Source organism: Hyperolius riggenbachi, chromosome 8 (assembly GCF_040937935.1).
Source record: "Hyperolius riggenbachi isolate aHypRig1 chromosome 8, aHypRig1.pri, whole genome shotgun sequence".
NCBI lineage: Eukaryota > Metazoa > Chordata > Amphibia > Anura > Hyperoliidae > Hyperolius > Hyperolius riggenbachi.
In genome coordinates, this window is record NC_090653.1 from 295,353,627 (window position 1) to 295,370,864 (window position 17,238).

At 47.2% G+C, this 17,238-nt stretch overlaps 1 protein-coding gene across 12 annotated transcripts in view; it reads right to left on the reverse strand.

Annotated features, from left to right (window-relative positions):
* The window catches only part of CACNA1B (calcium voltage-gated channel subunit alpha1 B), a 505,489-nt gene that overhangs the window by 170,605 nt on the left and 317,646 nt on the right, over positions 1 to 17,238 (reverse strand). For all 12 annotated transcript variants that reach the window (XM_068249170.1, XM_068249175.1, XM_068249173.1 and 9 more), the window contains exons 11-13: positions 15,822 to 16,031; positions 951 to 1,063; positions 87 to 199 (exon numbers count right to left, since the gene is read on the reverse strand). In XM_068249170.1, coding sequence (XP_068105271.1) covers positions 87 to 199; positions 951 to 1,063; positions 15,822 to 16,031 — 436 coding nt within the window. The remainder of the gene's footprint in view (positions 1 to 86; positions 200 to 950; positions 1,064 to 15,821; positions 16,032 to 17,238) is intronic.

Genomic DNA, 17,238 nt, shown 5'->3' on the forward strand with positions numbered 1-17,238 from the left:
AAGATCCATGTATCCCAAATGGATAAATTCAGACTAACAAGAATAGGTGTGGTCAGCCTCTATCATATGACAGGATGGGAACTTACTTTGTGACCTTAAATATTCGGAGAAGACGCAGAGCTCGGAGGACACTGATCCCAAACGAGGTTCCAGGCTTCACCGCTGCCCAAATGACCTCGAATATACTTCCCACAATCACCTGGGAGAACAACAAAGCCATAGTTACATCTTCTGACTGACTTATGAACGATACAATGAGATTCATATTGATGATGATAAGAAAAAGTGTATCTTCTTGTTTGAAGATAACACCGCTAGTCACTGAAGTCAACAGATCTTCTCCCCTTCTTCACAAAGCAATAGTTAGCAAACACTGTGAAGATCAGATTTCAGCTCTTACATTGTCATCATGAGATACTACATCACAGGCCGTGAATTTTTACCATTTGCAACTCGTGTCAATTAAATATGGAGGGTAAAGTGAGGTAGAGGGAGGAAAATATTGAAAGGTTAGCGCACAGGTTATATATTTATTCACTTTATCTCAAACGTGCTCTGATGGGTTTATAAAGTGGTAGAGGGAAGCAGAGGTAGAAAGCTCTTGGAAACTTTCCATAACTTTTACTATTGTCTGATGTTACTCCATATTATTAATAATTACATATACCTGTAATAGATTTCTCATGTGTAAAAACATTTGATCACAGAGCGGTGCCACTCCTTATGTGATAATGGTCTCCAGGGTGCTGAACTTCTGCTGTCACTGTCAGCAAGAATGTACAATTTCACAGCTCTTTTGTATTTTTATAATGCTTTAATAATGGGCTGTGAACCAATGTGCTGCAATTATGTAACTATCCAACAGGAAAGCTGCTTAACCAACATGGCTACTTATTCTGCATTGAGGCCAATAATCCTGGTTAATTTCCTGATATTCAGAAGGAACTCACCCCAAAATCAAAACAGTTGAAGGAAGAGTGGAAGTAGTTTCGGGGTCCCAGGCCGTACATCTTCAGGGTCATTTCTGTCAGGAAGAGCCCCAGGAAAACAAACTCTGCAAAATCTGGAAAACAAGTGAGAGAAACCTCTTACACAGGTTCAGAAAGATCCGGAGCAAACGACGGCAGAAGGCTGCATGGAAGTCAAGTGGTGGAAGATTACTCCTGTGAGGATTGGGTGGACAATATGGCCATTTCCTGGCGCAAGAGAGATGTGTGCAGTTACATAACAACAACCTGGAGAACCCGGCACTTATTTCTAGCACATTCCATATATTTTATCCCACACAATGCATATACATATACTGCTACAACCAAACTAGGTTAAATCTCAGAGCCATAAATAGAAAATGCTTGTTAGGGGACTGTCTCTGATAAAGAATTTACATGACATGGTGCCTCTCGGGACGTCAGCTGCTCACGCGGCAAAGCACCTGCCCAGCCAGCGACGCCAGGTGTCAGCTCAAGACCGTCATTCGCAAAAATTCAGAAAAGGACCCCAAAAAGCCCAAAAGACTTTACCGTGAGTATTTTAAAAAGAGCGGCATTAACATACATAAAAAAGGAAAAATTATTAAAATGATTAATCAAAATGAATTATTGATTAAAAAATGAATGATTAAAAAAAAAGTTAAAGCGGACTATAACCCTGCATTTCAACTTTGCTCTAAAACATTATTTACAGCATATTATATGCAACCAGCATTTTTTTTTTTACTAGACCAGCATTGGAAGGGTTACACACAGAGCTTTAAAGTTCATGGAAAGACATGCTGCTGGCAGCCGAAGTTTAGATAGATACATTTAAGCAAAACAAAATGTAACAAGTGTGGAATGTGACTCACTCTCTCTGACTGTGCAGGAGTTGGAGGACAGCCAAAGAGTGTGTAACATTCCTCACTTGTTACATTTTGTTTTGCTTAAAGGGATACTGTAGGGGGGTCAGGGGAAAATGAGTTGAACTTACCCGGGGCTTCTAACGGTCCCCCGCAGACATCCTGTGCCCACGCAGCCACTCACCGATGCTCCGGCCCCGCCTCCGGTTCACTTCTAGAATTTCAGACTTTAAAGTCTGAAAACCACTGTGCCTGCATTGCTGTGTCCTCGCTCCCGCTGATGTCACCAGGAGCGTACTGCGCAGGCACAGACCATACTAGGCCTGCGTAGTACGCTCCTGGTGACATCAGCGGGTTCGAGGACATGGCAACGCAGGCGCAGTGGTTTTCAGACTTTAAAGTCTGAAATTCCAGAAGTGAACGGGAGGCGGGGCCGGAGCATTGGGGAGTGGCTGCGCGGGCACAGGATGTCTGCGGGGGACAATTAGAAGCCCCGGGTAAGTTGAACTCATTTTCCCCCGACCCCCCTACAGTATTCCTTTAAATGTATCTATCTAAACTTCGGATGCGTCTGCAGTTCTCTCCACGAACTTTAAAGCTCCGTGTGTAACCCTTCCAATGCTGGTCTAGTAAAAAAAAAAAAAAAATGCTGGTTGCATATAATATGCTGTAAATAATGTTTTAGAGCAAAGTTGAAATTCAGGGTTATATTCCGCTTTAATAAAACAAAAGTGAAATGGGTCACTATACTAATAAAGATCAGCAAAAGGAAGTAAAAGTTAGGGGAAAAAAACACTTAACAATATCTGTTTTTAAAAGGACTGGTAAATCCATTAATTAAATCAAATGAAAATGTTACAACTACAATACTCCTAAAAATAAAAAATCTAAAATGCGTTAGTTAAAAAAATCTAAAATGCGTTAGTTAAAACAAAAAACAAAAAAAGACAACGGATTAAATAAAAGCCTTTTCAAATATCTATATGAGTTAACAATAAATGAAAAATGAATTCAATGCTAATCTTAATAAATAAATGGAAGAAAAATACAAACATGAAGCACTCCTTCTCTGCCACGGGGGAGGTGCTGTGATTTTTTTTTTCTTTTTATGTTTATTTTTTTGTAGGCCTAGCACTAAAAAACATTTTAACTTTAGTCAAAGAAGACTTTGCATTTTTGGAGCTGCAGTTTTTTGCTTTATTGACAAGTTTTGTATCTAAAGAAGAACAAGATATGTAAGGAACCAGTTTAGGGAGCTACAGTGGTGGCACTGGCAGATGGAATATAATTTGCTATAGGTAGTATTGGAGGCTAACTGCCACATCCGCTAACCCCTGTGTCTCTGCCTCTAATGTCTCCACCCCACTACCCTCTAGATTGTAAGATCATAAGGTCAGGCTCCTCCCTCTAATGCCTCCACCCCACTACCAGCTAGATTGTAAGATCATAAGGTCAGGCTCCTCCCTCTAATGTCTCCACCCCACTACCCTCTAGATTGTAAGATCATAAGGTCAGGCTCCTCCCTCTAATGCCTCCACCCCACTACCAGCTAGATTGTAAGATCATAAGTCCAGGCTCCTCCCTCTAATGTCTCCACCCCACTACCCTCTAGATTGTAAGATCATAAGGTCAGGCTCCTCCCTCTAATGTCTCCACCCCACTACCCTCTAGATTGTAAGATCATAAGGTCAGGCTCCTCCCTCTAATGCCTCCACCCCACTACCAGCTAGATTGTAAGATCATAAGTCCAGGCTCCTCCCTCTAATGTCTCCACCCCACTACCCTCTAGAGTGTAAGATCACAAGGCCAGGCTCCTCCCTCTAATGTCTTCACCCCACTACCCTCTAGATTGTAAGATCATAAGGGCAGGCTCCTCCCTCTAATGTCTCCACCCCACTACCCTCTAGATTTTAAGATCATAAGGTCAGGCTCCTCCCTCTAATGTCTCCACCCCACTACCCTCTAGATTGTAAGATCATAAGGCCAGGCTCCTCCCTTTAATGTCTCCACCCCACTACCCTCTAGATTGTAAGCTGGCAAGGCCAGGCTCCTCCCTCTAATGTCTCCACCCCACTACCCTCTAGATTGTAAGATCATAAGGCCAGGCTTCTCCCTCTAATGTCTCCACCCCACTACCCTATAGATTGTAAGATCATAAGGCCAGGCCCCTCCCTCTAATGTCTCCACCCCACTACCCTCTAGATTGTAAGCTCACAAAGACAGGCTCCTCCCTGAAATGTGTCTCCACCCCACTACCCTCTAGATTGTAAGATCATAAGGCCAGGCTCCTCCCTCTAATGTCTCCACCCCACTACCCGCTGGATTGTAAAATCACAAGGCCAGGCTCCTCCCTGAAATGTGTCTCCACCCCACTATCCTCTAGAGTGTAAGATCATAAGGCCAGGCTCCTCCCCTAGTGTCTCCACTAGGCTATAAAGGTGGAGTTGGAGTGTTTGGCAGGGCAGAGCGGTGCAGGAAGTGGCTATGAAGGTGGAGTTGGAGTGTTTGGCAGAGTGGAGCAGGAAGTGGCTATGAAGGTGGAGTTGGAGTGTTTGGCAGAGCGGAGCAGGAAGTGGCTATGATGGGGAAGTTGGAGTGTTTGGCAGGGCAGAGCGGAGCAGGAAGTGGCTATGAAGTTGGAGTTGGAGTGTTTGGCAGGGCAGAGTGGAGCAGGAAGTGGCTATGAAGGTGGAGTTGGAGTGTTTGGCAGAGTGGAGCAGGAAGTGGCTATGAAGGTGGAGTTGCAGTGTTTGGCAGAGTGTTGCAGGAAGTGGCTATGAAGGTGGAGTTGCAGTGTTTGGCAGAGTGTTGCAGGAAGTGGCTATAGTGAAAAATGGCGCCGGCAAAATAATGGTGCCCCCTTCTGCCCGATATATGTTTAAAACGATATTTATCGTTTTAAAGGTTAAAATAGTGCAGACGTTTTGAACGAAATTTATCGTTTTAAAACTTTTTTTTTTTTTGTCCTGCCTGAACGATATTTATTGTTTTAACCCCTGCTTTGCTGCCGTTTGGAAAATACCTGCCCGCCGGCTTTAATGTTTAATAGAAAAGCCCCCTTAAAAGTTAAAAACACCAAATTTGCAGGGAATGTTAAGAAGAAAATTGTGAACAAGAGGAAACATTTTTTTTTCAAAAAGACCTTATAGTTTTTGAGAAAATCGATTTTGAATATTCTTCTTCTGACCGTGGGAAAATTAAACGCCTGCCGACTTTAGTGGTTAATAGCAAAGCCCCTTTAAATGCCAGAAACACCAAATTTGCAGGGAATGTTAAGAAGAAAATTGTGAACAAGAGGAAAAATTTTTTTTTCAAAAAGACTTTATAGTTTTTGAGAAAATCGATTTTAAATCTTCAAAGAGGAAAATGTATCTATTTAAATCGCGTACTGACATTTCCGCGGCGGAAACAATTCCCGCCGACTTTAGCAGTTAATAGCAAAGTCCCCTTAAATCCTAGCAACACAAAATTTGCAGGATATGTTAAAAAGATACTGGGAAACAATATTTTTTTAAAAAAAATTGAAAAATTGTATTTATTTTTTTATTTAAATTTTTGGGTTATGTTCAGAGTGTGGGAAATTTTTTGAAAAAAATGACGTGGGGTCCCCCCTCCCGAGCCTCTGTAACCCCTTGTCCCCCATGCAGGCTGGGATAGCCAGAATGCGGAGCCCCGGCCGACTGGGGCTTCGCACCCTGAGCTATACCAGCCCGCATGGTCCATGGTATGGGGGGGCTTCGGGGGGGAGGGGCGGCCAAGCCTTCCCCTCCCCCCCGAGCCCTTGTCCAATCCATGGACAAGGGGCTCTTCCCCACCTCCGGTGCCCCAGGAGGAGGTGGGGCGACGACTCCCTGGGGGGGGGGTTCATGGTGGCATCTGGGAGTCCCCTTTAAGGAGGGGAACCCAGATGCCTGCCCCCCTCCCAGGAGAAATGAGTATAGGGGTGCAAAGTACCCCTTACCCATTTCCATAAAGGGTTAAATGAAATAAAAACGCAACAACGAGAAAAGTCCTTTAGGCAGGGGTCACACTTGTCTTTCAGTTTTCTACACTTTGCAGAAAACTGAAAGACAAGTGTGACCCCTGCCTTACAGCAGCTAATGTAATTTATAGAGAAAACTGACAAATTGCGCAAGATGTCAGTTTTTTTTCTGCATGCGAAATCTGCATTAAAGTGTGACCTTGCTTAATGATTAACATGAGTTCTCAGTTGAAGTCAGTTTTTCTGTGCAGAAAACGCGTACGAAAGCCGGTAAGTGTGACCCCTGCCTTAATGTTCTAAATTAACCGGAAATACTTACCTGTACCTTTAAGAAAAAAATCCCAAGCCAATTAGGTCCCACCACAGTATCCTCCATCTTGCGATCTTCAGAAATACTTACCTGTACCTTTAAGAAAAAATTCCCACGCCATTATCCTCGGAAAAGGTCCCGCGCTATAATTTGTTATGTCCCACGACGACAGTATCCTCTGTCTTGCGATCTTCAGAAATACTTACCTGTACCTTTAAGAAAAAAATCCCACGCCAATCAGGTCCCTCGACAGTATCCTCCATCTTGCGACCTTCAGTTACATGTTGATTGAAGATCTCCGCCGCCCCGACGCCACACACGCCGCCTCCGCCGAACTCACTGCTCTTAGCTATACTTAGTATAGCTAAGAGCAAAAAGCATCTTTAAATTTTAGCTCCAATGGTGCCCATTGGTTCCTTAACAGACCAATGGGGATCAGGAGGATCCCCATTGGTCGATAAGGAACCAATGGGGAGCCTTGGAGCCAAAATTTAAAGATGCTTTTTGTTCTCAGCTATACAAAGTATAGCTGAGAGTGCATATAGATATACAGATGCATTGCCGCTGGCTCCAGCTGCCCTCCCTGCCTCTCTCACACCTGTCACCCTCACCCATGCTGGCACCCATGGGTGCCAGCATGGGTGAGGGTGACAGGTGGGGGGAGGCAGGGAGGGCAGCGGCAGCTAGCGCTAATGCGTCTGTAATAGACGCACTCTCAGCTATACTTAGTATAGCTCAGAGCAGTTCGGCGGAGGCGGCGTGTGTGGCGTCGGGGCGGCGGAGATCTTCAATCAACATGTATCAGAAGATCGCAAGATAGAGGATACTGTCGTGGGACCTGACTGGCGTGGGATTTTTTTCTTAAAGGTACAGGTAAGAATTTCTGGTTAATTTAGAACATTAAAGGACTTTTCTCGTTGTTGCGTTTTTATTTCATTTAACCCTTTATGGAAATGGGTAAGGGGTACTTTGCACCCCTATACTCATTTCTCCTGGGAGGGGGCAGGCATCTGGGTTCCCCTTCTTAAAGGGGACTCCCAGATGCCACCATGAACCTCCCCCCAGGGAGTCGTCGCCCCCACCTTCTCCTGGGGCACCGAATGTGGGGAAGAGCCCCTTGTCCATGGATTGGACAAGGGCTCCGGGGTGGGGGGAGGGGAAGGCTTGGCCGCACCTCCACCCCGAAGCCCCCCCCATACCATGGACCATGCGGGCTGGTATAGCTCAGGGTGCGAAGCCCCAGACGGCCGGGGCTCCGCATTCTGGCTATCATAGCCTGCATGGGGGACAAGGGGTTACAGAGGCTCGGGAGGGGGGACCCCACGTCATTTTTTTCAAAAAATTTCCCACACTCTGAACATAACCCAAAAATTTAAATTTAAAAAAAAAATAAATACAATTTTTCAATTTTTTTTTAAATATTGTTTCCCAGTATCTTTTTAACATATCCTGCAAATGTTGTGTTGCTAGGATTTAAGGGGACTTTGCTAGTAACTGCTAAAGTCGGCGGGAATTGTTTCCGCCGCGGAAATGTCAGTACGCGATTTAAATAGATACATTTTCCTCTTTGAAGATTTAAAATCGATTTTCTCAAAAACTATAAGGTCTTTTTGAAAAAAAAATTTTCCTCTTGTTAACAATTTTCTTCTTAACATTCCCTGCAAATTTGGTGTTTTTAACTTTTAAGGAGGCTTTGCTATTAAACATTAAAGCCGGCGGGCAGATATTTTCCAAACGGCAGCAAAGCAAGGGTTAAAATGAAAAATATCGTTTGGGAGCAATACAAATATAAATGATAAATTTCATTTTTAAAGCCGGCGCCGTTTTTTAGCTGTCAAAAACGAAAAATAACTAGCGATAGTGGTTCTCTATGGTGCGTCGTTTTTTAACTACGATAACTGGCACCATTTTTAACGGACCTCGAAGGTGGAGTTGGAGTGTTTGGCAGGGCAGAGCGGAGCAGGAAGTGGCTATGAAGGTGGAGTTGGAGTGTTTGGCAGGGGCAGAGCGGAGCAGGAAGTGGCTATGAGGGTTGAGTTGGAGTGTTTGGCAGGGCAGAGTGGAGCAGGAAGTGGCTATGAAGGTGGAGTTGGAGTGTTTGGCAGAGCGGAGCAGGAAGTGGCTATGAAGGTGGAGTTGAAGTGTTTTGCAGAGTGGAGCAGAAAGTGACTATGAAGGTGGAGTTGGAGTGTTTGGCAGAGTGGAGCAGGAAGTGGCTATGAAGGTGGAGTTGGAGTGTTTGGCAAGGCAGAGCGGAGCATGAAGTGGCTATGAGGGTTGAGTTGGAGTGTTTGGCAGGGCAGAGTGGAGCAGGAAGTGGCTATGAAGGTGGAGTTGGAGTGTTTGGCAGGGCAGAGTGGAGCAGGAAGTGGCTATGAAGGTGCAGTTGGAGTGTTTGGCAGGGCAGAGTGGAGCAGGAAGTGGCTATGAAGGTGTAGTTGGAGTGTTTGGCAGGGCAGAGTGGTGCAGGAAGTGGCTCTGAAGGTGGAGTTGGAGTGTTTGGCAGGGCGGAGTGGAGCAGGAAGTGGCTATGAAGGTGGAGTTGGAGTGTTTGGCTAGGCGGAGCAGGAAGTGGCTATGAGGGTGGAGTTGGAGTTTGGCAGGGCTGGGTGGAGCAGGAAGTGGCTATGAAGGTGGAGTTCGAGTGTTTGGCAGGGCAGAGTGGAGCAGGAAGTGGCTATGAAGGTGGAGTTGGAGTGTTTGGCAGGGCAGAGCGGAGCAGGAAGTGGCTATGAAGGTGGAGTTCGAGTGTTTGGCAGAGCGGAGCAGGAAGTGGCTATGAAGGTGGAGTTGGAGTGTTTGGGAAGGGCAGGGCGGAGCAGGAAGTGGCTATGAAGGTGGAGTTGGAGTGTTTGGCAGGGCAGAGCGGAGCAGAAAGTGGCTATGAAGGTGGAGTTGGAGTGTTTTGTAGGGGCAGAGTGGAGCAGGAAGTGGCTATGAAGGTGGAGTTGGAGTGTTTGGCAGAGCGGAGCAGGAAGTGGCAATGAAGGTGGAGTTGGAGTGTTTGGCAGAGCGGAGCAGGAAGTGGCAATGAAGGTGGAGTTGGAGTGTTTGGCAGGGCAGAGTGGAGCAGGAAGTGGCTATGAAGGTGGAGTTGGAGTGTTTGGCAGGGGCAGAGTGGAGCAGGAAGTGGCTATGAAGGTGGAGTTGGAGTGTTTGGCAGGGCAGAGCGGAGCAGGAAGTGGCTCTGAAGGTGGAGTTGGAGTGTTTGGCAGGGGCAGAGTGGAGCAGGAAGTGGCTATGAGGGTGGAGTTGGAGTGTTTGGCAGGGCAGAGCGGAGCAGGAAGTGGCTCTGAAGGTGGAGTTGGAGTGTTTGGCAGAGCGGAGCAGGAAGTGGCTATGAAGGTGGAGTTGGAGTGTTTGGCAGGGCAGAGCGGAGCAGGAAGTGGCTCTGAAGGTGGAGTTGGAGTGTTTGGCAGGGCAGAGCGGAGCAGGAAGTGGCTATGAAGGTGGAGTTGGAGTGTTCGGCTAGGCGGGGCAGGAAGTGGCTATGAGGGTGGAGTTGGAGTTTGGCAGGGCTGGGTGGAGCAGGAAGTGGCTATGAAGGTGGAGTTGGAGTGTTTGGCAGGGCAGAGCGGAGCAGGAAGTGGCTATGAGGGTTGAGTTGGAGTGTTTGGCAGGGCAGAGCGGAGCAGGAAGTGGCTATGAAGGTGGAGTTGGAGTGTTTGGCAGGGCAGAGTGGAGCAGGAAGTGGCTATGAAGGTGGAGTTGGAGTGTTTGGCAGAGTGGAGCAGGAAGTGGCTATGAAGGTGGAGTTGCAGTGTTTGGCAGAGTGTTGCAGGAAGTGGCTATGAAGGTGGAGTTGCAGTGTTTGGCAGAGTGTTGCAGGAAGTGGCTATAGTGAAAAATGGCGCCGGCAAAATAATGGTGCCCCCTTCTGCCCGATATATGTTTAAAACGATATTTATCGTTTTAAAGGTTAAAATAGTGCAGACGTTTTGAACGAAATTTATCGTTTTAAAACTTTTTTTTTTTTTGTCCTGCCTGAACGATATTTATTGTTTTAACCCCTGCTTTGCTGCCGTTTGGAAAATACCTGCCCGCCGGCTTTAATGTTTAATAGAAAAGCCGCCTTAAAAGTTAAAAACACCAAATTTGCAGGGAATGTTAAGAAGAAAATTGTGAACAAGAGGAAACATTTTTTTTTCAAAAAGACCTTATAGTTTTTGAGAAAATCGATTTTGAATATTCTTCTTCTGACCGTGGGAAAATTAAACGCCTGCCGACTTTAGTGGTTAATAGCAAAGCCCCTTTAAATGCCAGAAACACCAAATTTGCAGGGAATGTTAAGAAGAAAATTGTGAACAAGAGGAAAAAAATTTTTTTCAAAAAGACTTTATAGTTTTTGAGAAAATCGATTTTAAATCTTCAAAGAGGAAAATGTATCTATTTAAATCGCGTACTGACATTTCCGCGGCGGAAACAATTCCCGCCGACTTTAGCAGTTAATAGCAAAGTCCCCTTAAATCCTAGCAACACAAAATTTGCAGGATATGTTAAAAAGATACTGGGAAACAATATTTTTTTAAAAAAAAATTGAAAAATTGTATTTATTTTTTTATTTAAATTTTTGGGTTATGTTCAGAGTGTGGGAAATTTTTTGAAAAAAATGACGTGGGGTCCCCCCTCCCGAGCCTCTGTAACCCCTTGTCCCCCATGCAGGCTGGGATAGCCAGAATGCGGAGCCCCGGCCGACTGGGGCTTCGCACCCTGAGCTATACCAGCCCGCATGGTCCATGGTATGGGGGGGCTTCGGGGGGGAGGGGCGGCCAAGCCTTCCCCTCCCCCCCGAGCCCTTGTCCAATCCATGGACAAGGGGCTCTTCCCCACCTCCGGTGCCCCAGGAGGAGGTGGGGCGACGACTCCCTGGGGGGGGGGTTCATGGTGGCATCTGGGAGTCCCCTTTAAGGAGGGGAACCCAGATGCCTGCCCCCCTCCCAGGAGAAATGAGTATAGGGGTGCAAAGTACCCCTTACCCATTTCCATAAAGGGTTAAATGAAATAAAAACGCAACAACGAGAAAAGTCCTTTAGGCAGGGGTCACACTTGTCTTTCAGTTTTCTACACTTTGCAGAAAACTGAAAGACAAGTGTGACCCCTGCCTTACAGCAGCTAATGTAATTTATAGAGAAAACTGACAAATTGCGCAAGATGTCAGTTTTTTTTCTGCATGCGAAATCTGCATTAAAGTGTGACCTTGCTTAATGATTAACATGAGTTCTCAGTTGAAGTCAGTTTTTCTGTGCAGAAAACGCGTACGAAAGCCGGTAAGTGTGACCCCTGCCTTAATGTTCTAAATTAACCGGAAATACTTACCTGTACCTTTAAGAAAAAAATCCCAAGCCAATTAGGTCCCACCACAGTATCCTCCATCTTGCGATCTTCAGAAATACTTACCTGTACCTTTAAGAAAAAATTCCCACGCCATTATCCTCGGAAAAGGTCCCGCGCTATAATTTGTTATGTCCCACGACGACAGTATCCTCTGTCTTGCGATCTTCAGAAATACTTACCTGTACCTTTAAGAAAAAAATCCCACGCCAATCAGGTCCCTCGACAGTATCCTCCATCTTGCGACCTTCAGTTACATGTTGATTGAAGATCTCCGCCGCCCCGACGCCACACACGCCGCCTCCGCCGAACTCACTGCTCTTAGCTATACTTAGTATAGCTAAGAGCAAAAAGCATCTTTAAATTTTAGCTCCAATGGTGCCCATTGGTTCCTTAACAGACCAATGGGGATCAGGAGGATCAGGAGGATCCCCATTGGTCGATAAGGAACCAATGGGGAGCCTTGGAGCCAAAATTTAAAGATGCTTTTTGTTCTCAGCTATACAAAGTATAGCTGAGAGTGCATATAGATATACAGATGCATTGCCGCTGGCTCCAGCTGCCCTCCCTGCCTCTCTCACACCTGTCACCCTCACCCATGCTGGCACCCATGGGTGCCAGCATGGGTGAGGGTGACAGGTGGGGGGAGGCAGGGAGGGCAGCGGCAGCTAGCGCTAATGCGTCTGTAATAGACGCACTCTCAGCTATACTTAGTATAGCTCAGAGCAGTTCGGCGGAGGCGGCGTGTGTGGCGTCGGGGCGGCGGAGATCTTCAATCAACATGTATCAGAAGATCGCAAGATAGAGGATACTGTCGTGGGACCTGACTGGCGTGGGATTTTTTTCTTAAAGGTACAGGTAAGAATTTCTGGTTAATTTAGAACATTAAAGGACTTTTCTCGTTGTTGCGTTTTTATTTCATTTAACCCTTTATGGAAATGGGTAAGGGGTACTTTGCACCCCTATACTCATTTCTCCTGGGAGGGGGCAGGCATCTGGGTTCCCCTTCTTAAAGGGGACTCCCAGATGCCACCATGAACCTCCCCCCAGGGAGTCGTCGCCCCCACCTTCTCCTGGGGCACCGAATGTGGGGAAGAGCCCCTTGTCCATGGATTGGACAAGGGCTCCGGGGGGGGGGGAGGGGAAGGCTTGGCCGCACCTCCACCCCGAAGCCCCCCCCATACCATGGACCATGCGGGCTGGTATAGCTCAGGGTGCGAAGCCCCAGACGGCCGGGGCTCCGCATTCTGGCTATCATAGCCTGCATGGGGGACAAGGGGTTACAGAGGCTCGGGAGGGGGGACCCCACGTCATTTTTTTCAAAAAATTTCCCACACTCTGAACATAACCCAAAAATTTAAATTTAAAAAAAAAATAAATACAATTTTTCAATTTTTTTTTAAATATTGTTTCCCAGTATCTTTTTAACATATCCTGCAAATGTTGTGTTGCTAGGATTTAAGGGGACTTTGCTAGTAACTGCTAAAGTCGGCGGGAATTGTTTCCGCCGCGGAAATGTCAGTACGCGATTTAAATAGATACATTTTCCTCTTTGAAGATTTAAAATCGATTTTCTCAAAAACTATAAGGTCTTTTTGAAAAAAAAATTTTCCTCTTGTTAACAATTTTCTTCTTAACATTCCCTGCAAATTTGGTGTTTTTAACTTTTAAGGAGGCTTTGCTATTAAACATTAAAGCCGGCGGGCAGATATTTTCCAAACGGCAGCAAAGCAAGGGTTAAAATGAAAAATATCGTTTGGGAGCAATACAAATATAAATGATAAATTTCATTTTTAAAGCCGGCGCCGTTTTTTAGCTGTCAAAAACGAAAAATAACTAGCGATAGTGGTTCTCTATGGTGCGTCGTTTTTTAACTACGATAACTGGCACCATTTTTAACGGACCTCGAAGGTGGAGTTGGAGTGTTTGGCAGGGCAGAGCGGAGCAGGAAGTGGCTATGAAGGTGGAGTTGGAGTGTTTGGCAGGGGCAGAGCGGAGCAGGAAGTGGCTATGAGGGTTGAGTTGGAGTGTTTGGCAGGGCAGAGTGGAGCAGGAAGTGGCTATGAAGGTGGAGTTGGAGTGTTTGGCAGAGCGGAGCAGGAAGTGGCTATGAAGGTGGAGTTGAAGTGTTTTGCAGAGTGGAGCAGAAAGTGACTATGAAGGTGGAGTTGGAGTGTTTGGCAGAGTGGAGCAGGAAGTGGCTATGAAGGTGGAGTTGGAGTGTTTGGCAAGGCAGAGCGGAGCATGAAGTGGCTATGAGGGTTGAGTTGGAGTGTTTGGCAGGGCAGAGTGGAGCAGGAAGTGGCTATGAAGGTGGAGTTGGAGTGTTTGGCAGGGCAGAGTGGAGCAGGAAGTGGCTATGAAGGTGCAGTTGGAGTGTTTGGCAGGGCAGAGTGGAGCAGGAAGTGGCTATGAAGGTGTAGTTGGAGTGTTTGGCAGGGCAGAGTGGTGCAGGAAGTGGCTCTGAAGGTGGAGTTGGAGTGTTTGGCAGGGCGGAGTGGAGCAGGAAGTGGCTATGAAGGTGGAGTTGGAGTGTTTGGCTAGGCGGAGCAGGAAGTGGCTATGAGGGTGGAGTTGGAGTTTGGCAGGGCTGGGTGGAGCAGGAAGTGGCTATGAAGGTGGAGTTCGAGTGTTTGGCAGGGCAGAGTGGAGCAGGAAGTGGCTATGAAGGTGGAGTTGGAGTGTTTGGCAGGGCAGAGCGGAGCAGGAAGTGGCTATGAAGGTGGAGTTCGAGTGTTTGGCAGAGCGGAGCAGGAAGTGGCTATGAAGGTGGAGTTGGAGTGTTTGGGAAGGGCAGGGCGGAGCAGGAAGTGGCTATGAAGGTGGAGTTGGAGTGTTTGGCAGGGCAGAGCGGAGCAGAAAGTGGCTATGAAGGTGGAGTTGGAGTGTTTTGTAGGGGCAGAGTGGAGCAGGAAGTGGCTATGAAGGTGGAGTTGGAGTGTTTGGCAGAGCGGAGCAGGAAGTGGCAATGAAGGTGGAGTTGGAGTGTTTGGCAGAGCGGAGCAGGAAGTGGCAATGAAGGTGGAGTTGGAGTGTTTGGCAGAGCGGAGCAGGAAGTGGCAATGAAGGTGGAGTTGGAGTGTTTGGCAGGGCAGAGTGGAGCAGGAAGTGGCTATGAAGGTGGAGTTGGAGTGTTTGGCAGGGGCAGAGTGGAGCAGGAAGTGGCTATGAAGGTGGAGTTGGAGTGTTTGGCAGGGCAGAGCGGAGCAGGAAGTGGCTCTGAAGGTGGAGTTGGAGTGTTTGGCAGGGGCAGAGTGGAGCAGGAAGTGGCTATGAGGGTGGAGTTGGAGTGTTTGGCAGGGCAGAGCGGAGCAGGAAGTGGCTCTGAAGGTGGAGTTGGAGTGTTTGGCAGAGCGGAGCAGGAAGTGGCTATGAAGGTGGAGTTGGAGTGTTTGGCAGGGCAGAGCGGAGCAGGAAGTGGCTCTGAAGGTGGAGTTGGAGTGTTTGGCAGGGCAGAGCGGAGCAGGAAGTGGCTATGAAGGTGGAGTTGGAGTGTTCGGCTAGGCGGAGCAGGAAGTGGCTATGAGGGTGGAGTTGGAGTTTGGCAGGGCTGGGTGGAGCAGGAAGTGGCTATGAAGGTGGAGTTGGAGTGTTTGGCAGGGCAGAGCGGAGCAGGAAGTGGCTATGAGGGTTGAGTTGGAGTGTTTGGCAGGGCAGAGCGGAGCAGGAAGTGGCTATGAAGGTGGAGTTGGAGTGTTTGGCAGAGCGGAGCAGGAAGTGGCTATGAAGGTGGAGTTGGAGCGTTTGGCAGGGCAGAGCGGAGCAGGAAGTAGCTATGAAGGTGGAGTTGGAGTGTTTGGCAGGGCAGAGCGGAGCAGGAAGTAGCTATGAAGGTGGAGTTGGAGTGTTTGGCAGGGCAGAGTGGAGCAGGAAGTAGCTATGAAGGTGGAGTTGGAGTGTTTGGCAGGGCAGAGTGGAGCAGGAAGTGGCTATGAAGGTGGAGATGGAGTGTTTGGCAGGGCAGGGCGGAGCAGGAAGTGGCTATGAAGGTGGAGTTGGAGTGTTTGGCAGGGCAGAGTGGAGCAGGAAGTGGCCATGAAGGTGGAGTGTTTGGCAGGGCAGAGTGGAGCAGGAAGTGGCTATGAAGATGGAGTTGGAGTGTTTGGCAGGGCAGAGTGGAGCAGGAAGTGGCCATGAAGGTGGAGTGTTTGGCAGGGCAGAGTGGAGCAGGAAGTGGCTATGAAGATGGAGTTGGAGTGTTTGGCAGGGGCAGAGGCTGCTGTATGTGAACAGTGGGAAGAGCTTCAGTGCATATCCAGCTTTAGAATTGAAACTAATAATGTGATGTAATTGTATTAGTAATAATAGAGAGTTTTGCATATGAACAGAGTGTATGCGGTGCCTGGGGTGACAGTAATACTCACACAAGGCCTTAGTGAGCCAGGCTGGCTGGTTGTAATGGACGCTGGCCACACACAGCGTATTCAGCGCCACCACACACAGAACGAACCAATAGAAGCTCTGCGCTTTCACCATGCGGCGGATGAAGAAGCGGAACATTTTCTCCTTGCGGCGGAGGTAGGAGGAGCTCTCGTTCTTCCCGCCCTTCAGGCTGGATCGGGCAAACGGTGATCCTGAGGAAGAGGGAAACAGTCTTCAGTCACCACAAAACTCAGCTTATCTGTCTGTATCCTCAGACTTTATATCAGAGATAAAAACCTTCATTTCATCTATCCATAAATAACACATCAGCATTACCAAGTCTCAGCATTAAAGGAGTTTGCCTAAATAGGCCTCTGCTAAAGTCATCAAACAAGGGCTGCTTTCCCTCCGAGACCTGTCCTCTCGCTGGAAGACATCTTGTACAGATATAACACAGGATTTGTACAGAACAGACAGACGCAGCTATCGCCCAGCGAGCTCCTGGGAAACGTCGGGTGAGAATCAGACAAACAACCAAGAGAAGACCTTTAGCCCGATCTACCCAAAATGCCATTATTCTGATCTTCAGCCTCCACTCGTATCATCTTGTTCTAAAGGTTTTAACCAAGACCTCCAATACAACCACCTTCCCCCTGAATTCACTCACAGGAGAGATCTTCACACCTCTCATCAATAAAAAACCTGGTTCTGCTGCCAGCAAACAAAAAAAACTCCCAAAAAAATGTCCAGTGAGAAGACTCAGGAGAAATGTTATGTGAATCAGAACCCAAACGTTGTGCCTTCAATGGAGTCTCGATACTACAACTGGACTCACCGCCAATATTTGATGTTACTGCCTTTTGCCTTCAAACCAGCATCAACTCTTATAGGTACACCGGCACAGTCAGGGATTTTGTATAATTATAGTCAGTTGTATGTCAAACCAATTTTACCAAACAGGTGCTAACAGTCATTAACAGAAACAGCTGTGTAGGAGGCTTACAGCTGGGTGAGGAACAGCCAAACTCTGCTACCAAGGTGAGATTGTAGAAGACTTTCATGTCATGGTAAAATTGAGCACAACAACATGACACAAGGTAGGGTCACTGCATCAGCAAGGTCTCTCCCAGACAAAGATTGCAAAGCAGACTACGGGTTTCAAGATGTGCTGTTCAAGCTCTTTTGATGTTAATATTTATCTATCTATTACTGGATTTACCTATGTGCTGAAGGATCTGAAGTATTGAACTTTGCTGCTCCAGTAACATAGATGCAAAATATTGTGTGTGCAAAATCTGCATCACTCTATCAGAAGCATGGCAGTCTGTGTCACAGGTAAAGTCACAGCTACACTGGTGCTCTGGTGTGCAGGTCTTGTCCCACTGAAAAACTTGTGTTGGCAGATACCCGTGTGTGTGT